Source organism: Vidua macroura, chromosome 5 (assembly GCF_024509145.1).
Source record: "Vidua macroura isolate BioBank_ID:100142 chromosome 5, ASM2450914v1, whole genome shotgun sequence".
In the NCBI taxonomy this organism is placed as follows: Eukaryota; Metazoa; Chordata; class Aves; order Passeriformes; family Viduidae; genus Vidua; species Vidua macroura.
The window spans coordinates 31,665,559-31,677,920 of record NC_071575.1 but is presented as its reverse complement, the minus strand read 5'-3'; the positions used below and the strand labels follow the sequence as shown (position 1 = coordinate 31,677,920).

The window sequence follows — 12,362 nt, the reverse complement described above, 5'->3', positions numbered from 1 at the left end:
TAGGGCAAAGAAGTCCCTAGACCAGCTCCAAGGGACTGACCCACGGTGGGTGTTCCTGTAAGTTCTCAAAGCACATCTCATGCACACAGCCCCACCACAAACACCTGGCCCCCAAATGAAAATAGCCACTGAAGAACAATTCAAGGATTCAACAGCAATAACAAGTTCTGATAATGCATTTTCCTGCTTCTCCACATGGCCCTGCTGTATTGGTGAGCCACTCTACACTCTCTGCACACCAGAGCAAAGGGAAGCTCACCATTCTTCCCACAGTTCTTCCCACAGGTTTTTCCATTGAGAAAAAAAAATAGAAAATATAGTGATTATTATTTGTTTATTTGAATAAATAGTACAACTGTCCAAAACCATGCATAAACGCTCCTGCTGTGAATTTTAGCAAACATAGCATTGCATTGTAACTTGCTTACAGTACACAACTCTTATCACTAAGATGGATGTCTCCAACATATGCCAAGTCCAGATTTTTACCTGAAAGGCTGGTTTTTAGTAGTTAGAAATCCAGAGTAAACACTGTTAAAAAAACAGTAGAAAAGACTCTTAAAAAACACATTAATACTGGAAGCATTGGGTGTGGGGAAGAGGAGTAAGAAATCCTATAAGGTTTAAATTGATTTTAAAAAAAATCTGCCACTGTCAGTTTTTCATCTTGAAAAACAGAATGCAGCTGAGGACTAGCTGAGCTTTTTCAGTGGTAATACAGCTCACTGTAACTGAGTGTGTCAAGTAAATGCACCTAAAAGTCAAGTTGTATGGACTGGAAAATATATACATTCATTAAGTACTTACAAACGTGGGCGCTTTAATGCTGCAGAGCATTCCAGATGAACTCAACAGGATTCAGACTGGTACCCATATGTAGAACCCCAGTAACACAAAGATATCATTAATAACATTTTTAACACTGACTCAACTTTCTGAGAAGCAAAGAATTACGGTGCATGTGTCACAGAAAGGCATGACAAAGGCAGGCTTTCAGAGAAGATTTACTTAATGGCTCCTCCTGGACTCTGGGCTGACTGGGATGAAGCCACACTTCAGTTCAATCTGCCCTGCTCACAGATCTGGTTAACAATAAATACAGTATTTACAGAACAGTGAGCTGGCCAGACAGCCAGGAGCCAAGGAATGAAAAACGTATTTTCCCTGTGCATCATCTACCAAGAAACAGGACCACAACAGAACAGGCTGTGACATCTGATCCAGGCGGCAGTCCTGGCTGACAGGGACATCAACTGAAGGAATGCTAAAGGAGACCCATGGCTGTAGCAAGGGGACCAGAAACAGAATTCAACAAAACAGACACTCTTTTATAACCTGCCATAACCTGCCCACCTCTGCTTATGTGCCCTGAAGATGCCAGCTCTATGATCCCAGCTCAGAAACAGCCATTCCTCTTTCCAAAGCCACATCACCCCCACCCATCTCTTCTTTTTATCTTCTGTTTGCTTTTCATATTAATACTGATTGCAATTCCAAAAACTATACTCTCTGGAGGTCTTTCTCAGCAGCTCAGAGAATATAAACACAGCTGGCACCTCCACATCACCTGAAGAAAGGGGCATGGAATAAAAACTCTAACAGACTTGCTTCCTGCAAATAACTCTGCATTAAACTAAAAGTTTGAGAGACCTTTCAGCTCAGTGATCTTCCAGCCTCATAATACCTTTATTTCTCAGCACAAAAGTTAGACCAATTTCCTTCACCTGCCAGGAGAGCTGCCCACCAGGCCTCAGCAGCTGTGCAAGTCTCCTCTGTTGGTGCTGTGGTGGAATTTAATGGCCCTGTCTGAACTGCACATCCTTGTTCCAGGCCCAATATAAACAGTGAGAGGTCAGCTCCTTCCTAAAGTACAGGCATGCAAAGATTCCCCAGAGAGCCTTGCAGAGCAGAGGAGATCTGAATTTTTCATGCAAAGAAAGGGCAACTTCCTTCTTTTTCAAAATTTCTATTTTTTAGAGGTGTGAGGGGAGGTAATCCAAGTAATCCAAATACTAGAACTCAGAACCCAAAAATACAAAGCAAAGAAGCAGAAGCTAATTTCTTTCCCTCTGAGATGAAAAACTGTTTGAGAAAGGAAGGAGAAAATCCCAATTGTAAAATTATACCATTCAAATAGCATGTTTCCTCTTGAATCTGAGCTCAAAGGCAAATAATGTTTGGTGTAAAAAAATTGATTTTTAGGGAAAGAAGATGCTGACTTCCAACAGGACACAAGTAAGCCCATGGAGCAGAGCAATTCTACCTGCTCTCCTTCAGGGCACACTGCCTAGTGTTTCAGCCAAAAGAATGGCTGCCCATAAAACAAAAGTTGCTCCTGTGATACATAAAAGCAGCAATCAAATCTCCCCTCTATGTGCTCAAAGGGTGATATTGAACACATATTCCACATATCATTTACTCTGGAAATGCCAATCCCATTTCCTCCACAAAGCTCTCCTCAAAAATCCACTCAGATGGCTCCTGTTCCAGCACATTCCCTCTGTTAGTTTCAGGAAGGACAGGGGAAAATGCACTGGGAAAATCCAGCCTGTGCCTGTGTGACCAGCTCTGGACCAACCTGACTGAAGCTGCCTAATGAGTGACAGTGGCCCTAGCAACCAAATTCCTCCTAGAAAAGAGATTAAATAAAAACTAGACATCAAAAGATTAGCTGGTCATCCCGTTGCAAGACTTATTCTGTGTAAACACTGAATGGAAGTAACATTGAGTAGAAAGAGGTGAACACAAAAAATGAAGCTTTTGCCATTAGCTTCAGACAGTGCCTGTAATTCCCCTCAGCCCAACCCACCCAACAGAATACACAAACCCTTATTTAATAGAAAAGGCTCAGCTTCTAAATAAATTCCAGTGGTGATTTTCTATTGTTAACACTCTAAGCCTGGAAAATCATCAAATGCCAGTTGCAACCAAAGAGTATGCAAAAGAAAGTCTCCTGCAGAAGCAAATAATCTCGAGCCATGAGGAAAGCCTCATGTTTTCCCTGCTTTTTAAAGTAGTTAGTGGTATATTTCTTTTCTCAAAAGAACATTTGTGGATTATAGCAAACAACAGATCCTTTTGGCAAAAGTGTGAAATACCTACATATTTTCAAGTGACCTAAAATACACACACATCATTTTTAGTGGGATTGTCGTACAAACAGCTACAGAGAGAACACATCAGCTGTAGGAAGAATGCATGAAGCACATAGCATAAGGCACAATGGGAGCATGCAAAGGGCATATTTATTGTAACTTCTGACTGGGGAGGTTGAAGGATGAAGAGACCTCAGTAGCTTCCAGGATCACTCAATGTTCTTGTACTTTGTGAAAAGGTTGTACAGAACCCTGAGCGTAGACTTCAGGTCCAAGTTGACAACATCTGTGGAAGAAAAGGAGAAATCCTTGATTTGAATTGTGTTTTCCCTCTTTTATCCTGGCAGGAACAGAAGTCCCCACATCTCTGAGCTGATGGAATTGTGAATTTAAAAAAAAAAAAAATTCCACAGAGTTCTGATCTCCCCAAGCCTTTTAAATGTCCCACACGATGTGCTTCAAAACAGCTTTACAATCATACAGTCACAGCTAACTTCTCTCTGGGAAACAGAAAGTCATTCCCTTCCCCAGCTAAAATTGGCAACTGAAAAAGTCTGCTTCTGACAGAGACCGGGGATAAAGGCTTTGGGAAACACTCCTGATGACTTCCCCGGTCACAGAAGCAGTGAACAAGCAGTCACACACATCCTGAGGTACTGAACCACATCCACAGCTCTGCAATGATATGATCCATGAATTAATAAAGCCTGAATCCTTAACAGACTCCAAGCTTTTTATTATTTAATAACTCTTATCATGCTAGGCCAGGGAACGAGTCTGGAACAGCTCTAAATAAGAAGCTTTCCTGTTAGCACCTCTCCACCTATACTACAATAAAATGCCAAGAATGCAGGGATTCTGGGGGTAGGTACAGCAGAGAGAAGGCTGAAGAGGTAGAAAGAAAGTTTGGATATAACACGTCAGAAATTAGTAGAAAGAAGCAAAAAATATACAGTGAACAACATGTATGGAAGCAAAAGTGAGGAAGAACAGATAATTAAAAAATCATCAGAAGTCCTAGGAAGACGGCAAACTGTTAAAAGACCAAGCAAAATTAATGTGAGGTCCAAGGGAAACCCCCACTGTTTGCTTTGAAAACTCATTGCCAGGAGCTCTCCACCCTTCCCTCCCACCCCACACTAGACACCACTCTAACCCCCACACTTCATCTGGTATTTTTAGTAATCTCCCAAACATTCTTTCTACCCTTTTTGCCTGTATTATTTTACATATTTAATTTATGATTTTCAGTTTGCATTTGCAGGAGACTCTCCTCCTGCCCCAAAGAAAGATCCTAATTGCTGTGAAGTCATGCATCCTGAAAAAAAAAATGTCCTAATGTAATAACTGAAATACAAAACATCTAATTTTTCCAGGTATCATAAAAAGTTGATACCCAAATTAAAACAAGCCAATACAAATTAAAACATAAGCTTAACATTGAATGTTTTCTTATTTTTTTTTTTTTTTTTTCCCATCTGCCAGTGCTGGAAATTCCATCTCCATTCCTTGACAATGCAGGCCAATGGTTAATAACCACTGTTGCAAAAGTTATACTGTAATTCCAGTTTGCCATTTTCCTAACTTTCAGACCTTGTTATGTATTTGTCTGCTGCATTAAAGACTACAGAGTGTGCAGTGCATCCTCCCTGTGTGGGCAACTGCAGTGCTCCTTATTGAGCAGTATCTAACAGGTATTTCCAAGAATAAGCATATTCTCAGCCTGCTGCTTCTTATAATAGGACAAAACATGCACAGCCATAACATTACCAACAACAACTATTAAAATGTTAACTGAAAGTGGCCATACACTCTAAAAGTAGTTTAAAATATCCCATTAATTTAAAACTTTCATGGTCCATAACAACCTCATTAGAGGATGCTACATTAATCCACCACAACGTAGCTTTGCTGCAATAACTCAGCACCAAGTTCTGCTGCTGGCCCTATCCACTGAATTTGGCTGGAAGAACAGAGAAGAGGAGATGACCTATATGGTCCTATTTTTGTTTACACCTGTACACAGACTAACAGACAAGATCTAACAAGACCTATTTCTTGCAAGCACTGCAGAAAGCATGAGCTATAGGGATAAAAATTATGTTATGCTCTAGACAACATTTTTCCTTAAATCCTACAACTGGTTGGACAGCCAGGCTCACCACTTCAAATCCTGAGGGCAGTTTCGGAAATCTCACGTCAGAAAAGACATGGAGGGGCTGGAGCGTGTCCAGAGAATGGAACGGAGCTGGGGAAGGGGCTGGAGCACCAGGAGGGGCTGAGGGAGCTGAGGGGGGGGGGGTGGCTCAGCCTGGAGAAAAGGAGGCTCAGGGGCGACCTTGTGGCTCTGCACAACTCCCTGACAGGAGGGGACAGCCAGGGAGGAGTCAGGCTCTGCTCCCAGGGAACAAGGGACAGGATGAGAGGAAAAGGCCTCAAGTTGTATCAGGGCAGGTTTTCCCAACTGGGTATTGGGAAAATTTCTTCAGCAAAAGGGTTGGCAAGCATCAAAACAGGCTGCCCAGGGAAGTGGTGCAGTCCCCATCCCCAGAGGAATTTAGAAGCTGTGTAGATGTGGCACTTGGGGATGTGGCTTAGAGGTGAACACGATGGTGCTGGGTTAATGCTTGAACTCAATGGTCTTAGAGGTCTTTTCCAACCTTAACAATTTTATGATTCTAATCCAAGTGACATTTACTACCCAATTCATGCTAAAGAAAATGGATTCACATGACAGCTTTCCCAGCCTATTGATGAACAAACAACAGATCAGAGTATGGCATTAACAGAACAGAACTATACACAGAATTCTTTTGCAGAGCTTCAGATTCTCTGTCAAAATGAATTATTATTCTGTGAAAGACGTATTGCAATACATGACTGGCAAGATCTTACAAATGACACTACGATGACAAGCCACTCCCAAGATGTGACTGTCCTCTCCAAGGGAGCAGTTGTTCAGGAGCCACAGTCAGTGTCACAGATATCCCACAAGCACACTCATCCAACAGCTGGGGATTGCTGGGAATGGCCACACACAGAGAAAAGGAAGGAAAATACACAAGAGATGGTACATCTTGCAGCAGCAAAAAGCATGTTGTACAAGTTAATTTGGCTCTCCAGCTTATATTAATTACATTTTCAATCAATAAAACACTTTAAAGCATATTTTGCTCCTTATTGAATCTCCACAAGCAAGATCTGCTATAGTGTTTTACCATTCATGATCATGTAAGGATGTAAGAGGCTTATGAAAAGGTAAGCTCTTCTGGTTTTCATCATTCTTTTCAGAATTCTCAGCACTTTTCATCCCCCAGTTTACAACAACGTACTGACAGCATATATAAGCCATTTAATACTGTCTTTTGCCTTTTTCCCCCTCTATAACCATCTCTACTGTTAATCTATTTACTATCACCACTTTTTCTCATTTTAAGTCAGACCAAATGTTTCTGGGAGGGTCTTCATTTTCCTTTGTTCTGCAGAAGCTTGTGACACACACAGTGTGTAACACCAGGAATAAAAATTGCTCATTTAGCAGTCAAACTTTTAATTCCTCTTTTTATCCCCAGTGCAAGGAACAATGCAGACCTCATCAATAATTAATTTTAAAGTTCTGAGACTTAAAGGGAAAACTTGGGTTTTACACTTCTTAGTTCTGACTTCCACATGTGGAAGATCAAGATTGTTTGCTACTGGTTCTCCTAAAAAAAAACCTTAAAGCCTTCCAGTTATCTGTCACTGAAATCCAATCACAGGAGCCCAGACTAAGCACCAGCTGTAAGAATTACAATAATTGGACCATGAAAAGCTTTCTGCTTGGATTCTTATTGAAAACGCCAGCTGAATTTATCACTTAGCACAGAACAGCTCTTGAATGACTCACTAAAGCTCCACTTGGACACCTCAGTGAATCTGTTTCAGACAAGAAGCATGGGCAGGATATACCATAGGCAGAGACAGTGAATCCTTTGGAAAACCCTCAAGGGGCCTATTCACAGCTCGGCTTTGTGGTACTATTGCTACTTTGAATGGAATGCACTTGAAATACACCTGCTCTGATGACTTTATGCACAGTTTAAAGCCACATCCATACCTTCAGGGCGAGCTTTTGGCTTCTTCAGGCTTCCATCTTGCATCAGCTCAAAAGCAAAAGAAACATTGTGCACCTGAAAGAGGTAAAGGGTTTAGAATCTCAGAGTTACATAGGCATCAAAAGCCTTTAATCAATTTTTTTTAGATGCTTTATTCTCTCCGGACTTGATAATTCTATTTAAATCAATATTAAACATTTACATGGTTAAGCATAGCAGAACCATACAGTGCTTGGTGACAGCAGTTCCTTGGCAGGCTGTGCAGAGAACCTGCAAAATAAGCTAAGCACAACTGTACATAAAGAGCTTCTGAACAAGCCCCCAGAGATCACACAGGAGCATATATTCAGAGGAAAGAAATTGGCAAAAAGGGAAAGCAAAAGAAGGTAGGTGTCTTCATTTAATCGCTCCTTTGAGGAACAAAAAATTGCAATATAAAGAGATCTGCACAGCAGATTTCTTGTCCACACTTACTGAAATTTAGGCAAGGTAACTAACATTATGAATTCTGTGCAGTTTTGTCACTGCACATGACAGTTCTGGAGATACATAGCTTATTACTCAAGACTTTATTAATAATCTCTTTTACCTGCTGCAGTTCCTCCTCATTCATTGTGACAAAACCAATCACTTTCAACGTGGCATTTTTTCCCCCCAAAATACAGAGCCTACCTTTCCTTCTTCAATTTACAAATCCTCATTCCTCAAGGCTGAGTCTCCACATAAAACCACACTGTGACTTCAGCAATACTGAGTTATCTTTATGAATTCCAACCATTAATAATAAAACCGTACCAAACAGATGCTTGCTGCAACTCAGCATCCTACATTTCTACAAGAACAAAAATTGAAGATAATGGGACAAAGAAGCAAGAGAAAGCTATAAAGGATGTGTGAGATGCAATAGAGAGCCATCCCTTCCAGAGATGTACCTCTGCTGTGGGGCTGACAGCAACAATCTGTGCAGAAGCCATTATGAAAACCCCATTTTAAACAGCACTCACAAAGCATTCCATATTTTAACTTCAGCCAATGTTTCCACTGCTGACCTAGCCCCCTCCTCCTGCAGCTCAGCCAACACAAAACCTGTCTTCTGCCCTGCAGAGCCTGGCAGAATGAAAAGCAGGGGGCACCTGCAGGACTGCAGCAGGACCAGGCTCAGGGAATTCTGATATACCATCACCATATATACACAGATGCATGTGCAGGTCTGGGAACAACTGCAGACAGAGGCAAGTTTTGGTTGTGACAAAACACAACCTAAACACTTTTCTCATTGTGAGCATAAGGAGGGACCCAGGACAATGGAGCAAGTGTGGGGCTGAGAGCAAGAGACCTACACACAAGAACGCTTCAGGCAGTACTACAGTCTAAAAAATTACTTTGGTTATTGTTATATGTAACAGGTATAATTCACGCCATTTTTAGCATGATATATATAATATTAAATAGTTGTTAGAATGTACCCTTTTGCATTAGAAGCCCCCCCCCCCCGCGCTTCTCAGGCAAAACCAGGTGTATGTTGAAACCCGATTCACAAGCAAAAGGATGTGGCTCGCCAGGAGATGGGCCTTATCTGAGGCGATATGGAGACATGCAGGCGCTGATCATCGCGTGAATGACCCGAGATGGACATCAGGAAAATCCCCCGGGCTGATACATGTGAATACTGTGTTCCCATAAATTTTATCAAGGGTTTCAACGACTCCGGACTTCGAATTGTTCTACCTTGTGGCGGAGAAGGAAATCTCATCAACTTATGGGACTTTGAATGAAACAAAGGACTGAATGCCGAAATCCTGGCTTCAGGCAAAATTTTCCCTATAAAAATCGCTTCTACTAAGATGGTGGTGTGGGAGCATAGAGGGAAACCTCTGCTGAGGCTGACTTCCATGTCTTGCACCCAGCGCTGATCTGGGGCTCGGCACTGTCCTTTTCCTTGTGGCTGGCTAAGTTAGATCTCTATTGCTAAAATAATTTTTTTGTAATTTGGCTGGATCATTTTTCATTTATAACAGTTATGCAAAGTACTATACAGTACAGAGCACTCATTATTGTATTTATTCATCCTGGATATTTGTGAGCTTTATGTCTTGTCTGATGCCAGGAACAGAATACCTTTCTTCCTCACTATGAGGAATTTACCCATTCATTTCACAATTTTTACTGGTTTTAACCATCAAGTGCCACAGCCTCTTTGCTAGATCTCCTTAAGAAAATACACCAGCTTCTGTTTCACCTGGCACAAGGAAAAAAAAGAAAACAATTGGAAAAAAAACCCATGTGATAATAATGCAGAAAGAACATAACCTGGAGTTTCTACCCACCTTTTGATCAAAACTTTCAGGTGTTAAGTAGAAGTTGTGAAGTGGAACAAAATAGTCCTCAAGGAGACCCATGAGCAAAACCAAGTAAACACCATCTGCAAACTAAAGAGGAATATGAGGAGAAAGCATCTATTTGTAAATCAGCATTCATAAACAAGAATGCTTGGCCCAAATTATGTATTATGTATTTTTTTATTTGCTAGCACAGAAGTGTGAGATGGCTCAGGAGTCTGTTCTTGCTTTCCTCATATTCATTTAATTCACTTGAGGAATCCTGCCAACTTCACAGCAGTAGTTAAAAAAACCCAAACTTCCTGGGGCAAATTATATACCCCCAGTCCTACTGCTACAGTATCTGGTCATTTCAATCACAATCCCTCTTAAGTTGTGTGTGTTAGACATTCAAATCTTTTCCCTTAATCAGAACTTGAAAATAAGTCTCCCCTGTCACAGATACGAAGTTGAATTTCATAAAAGAATTTTTCCACCCAAGTCAAAATAGACTGTTTATAGTTTCAGCAAATACAAAATAAAATCCTACATATTTTCAGCCGCTCTAATCAATGTTCCTACCAGACCAGATGGCTAGTGACTGGGTAAGGGGGATAATGTTATGCAGTTCTAAGACTTCCCACTTGTGATCCTGATATGGCACATGTGGTATCCTCTAAAAAATAAATTCTTCGGTATCTCTAAGGTATGAAGCAACAATTTCTTGTGACACATCAGATCCAGTCGCCCATTATTTCAGTGAAGCTGTAAAATAGAAGTGAATTAATGACTGGTATTACACCAAGCCAGGCTCAAATGAATTACCCTGGTAATTCATTACAAATCAATTATACTCCTGGTATAATTCTCTGGATGCTGTGGCTTATCATTTTGCTGAGACAAGATAACCATTCTCACAGCTCAGTAAACTCTGGAAAGAAGATCTGCTTCTGCTTAGCCAAGCCCATGTCTGAAAATTTGCAATTTACACAGATTACATCCGAGAAGACAAAGTCTCCTACCTGGGTTTCCAACTCCGTTACTTCCAAATTCAGTTTATTCAAGTGTTTGTTCACAAAGGTGATCAGAGACTATTAAAAAAACCAGCAGAAACAGCAATGTCAGACACTATACACAGTGCTGATGTGAAAGGGTTAACACAACCTTTAAAGACGTTTTTAAAAACACAGTAGGCATGTTTGCTGCCTGCTTTTGCACCAATAAGTACACAGGAGTGCCGAGTTTGTTGCACCAGATGCCAGAATTCAGCAGATGGTGCTGTTCCATGCAGCTTTGCCAGCACATCAAGCAAACTTCAGTGGCCTGGGAAAACACTGCAATGACATCAGTGCCAGAAGATGAAGTGAGCAGTAGGTGCATTTACTGTTCCCACTATTTTTTTTCAGGTTCTTGAAGGTGCTAACAGCACAGTGGTGTGCACACAACTCTGATCCTGAAGGGATGTGTGCAGTCAGGACACGGATTACAGCCAGGATGTAGCCCAGGTCTGGGATTTCTATTCCAGATGCAAATCCTGCCATTACAAACCAGACCTGTTCTAATGGATTGAAGCACAGAGATCTGTCAGCCCACTTACACCACTTAGAGAAGGGACAAGGAGCAGAGTGTCACCACTTTTATTGTGTGGAAAGAGTTAAGTTAGTTCTTTATCCACTTAAAAGGACTTTTCTAAAAGACATTTCAGGCTGGAAAGATAAACTTCAAGACTTTAAAGCATTATTTTAAAAGCACACATCCTATATTCCATACAAGGGGAAGGGACAATTTACAGCATTGATCTTCACGTACCGCTCTCCTAATAAGCAGCTTAACAGCCAGGCTGGAACTATCTGATGGAACTACATGGAGTCTCTTATATATTCCCCCAAAGCAGCAAGAGCTGGCAGAGAGAGATAAACAGCTACATTACCCCTCTGCTCTAACACAAAACCATGTCAAGAATATATCAGGATGGAGATGTCATGCAACGATGCTCAGCCTTAAAGGACAAACCAAGGGACCATAGGAATAAGTGCTTAGCACCTGGGCAAAAGCAGCTCTTTTGTAAAAGCTTTGTATTCAGCAAACTTCTTTATGGTTGAATCACATTTTAATGTTTGGAAATCACCTGGCTTTGACACAGCGATCCTTGGGGATAAACACCTTTTTCACTACTTCAAATTCCTCTTCTATTATTTGCTGGATGCTTCTGAATTTCTTTCCAAAAGCACAAAAAAAAAATGCAATGTGGAAAATAAAGCTAGGATTTTACTTTTTACCTTTTTGACTACACTGAGCTTGTCTGGTGCGTGATCAAAAAGCGTGTCAAAGGCATCACGCTCTGGTTTGGGGGAAAAAAAATTAAAATCAGAACACCTCCAACAGCACAAGTGTGGAAAGTAGGTTTCCTGTCCATAACCTAAAGGTTTTTCTCCTCAGAAAGTCATGTAACAGAGACCCAAGCTAAAAGTCAGCACCCTCTTTTGGTGTCTGGCTATATGCCAGAGCAAACTACCCTGGGAACTTTAGAGGTAAGTGAAAACAAACATATTCACCGATTTCCCTTTTCTGCCATTCAAAATTGGTACACAAAATATGTGGGTGAAAGAAAAATGAAAATTAAACACAAATTCTGACTATACCCCAATCATAACTTAAACAGCTATGGTTGCATCCACATGCAGTGTCAAATTCAGACATTAGTTTGGTTAATTTAAAATTACTGGTAGTACCCCTGATGTCAGTAAAGCTTAGAACCAAACTCAAGTGAATTCTGATTCAGCAGTGTATGAAGAGCAAAGCCTACAGACAGCATAAATATTTAAATTCTGTTTCTACCTTCAAAGCATTGTCTA

The 12,362-nt window shown here is 40.9% G+C and overlaps 1 protein-coding gene across 5 annotated transcripts in view; it reads right to left on the bottom strand.

The window, feature by feature from the left end:
• Window positions 1-319: 319 nt before the first annotated feature.
• The window catches only part of PARVB (parvin beta), a 51,330-nt gene continuing 39,287 nt past the window's right edge, over window positions 320-12,362 (bottom strand). For 4 of the 5 annotated variants that reach the window (XM_053977357.1, XM_053977359.1, XM_053977360.1 and 1 more), the window contains exons 9-13: window positions 11,787-11,848; window positions 10,530-10,598; window positions 9,517-9,618; window positions 7,192-7,264; window positions 320-3,381 (exon numbers count right to left, since the gene is read on the bottom strand). In XM_053977357.1, the coding sequence (XP_053833332.1) occupies window positions 3,305-3,381; window positions 7,192-7,264; window positions 9,517-9,618; window positions 10,530-10,598; window positions 11,787-11,848 (383 nt within the window). In that variant the 3' untranslated portion in view covers window positions 320-3,304. Of the gene's footprint in view, window positions 3,382-7,191; window positions 7,265-8,695; window positions 8,918-9,516; window positions 9,619-10,529; window positions 10,599-11,786; window positions 11,849-12,362 lie in introns of those variants that run through there. The other variant, XM_053977361.1, reaches the window with a different exon arrangement.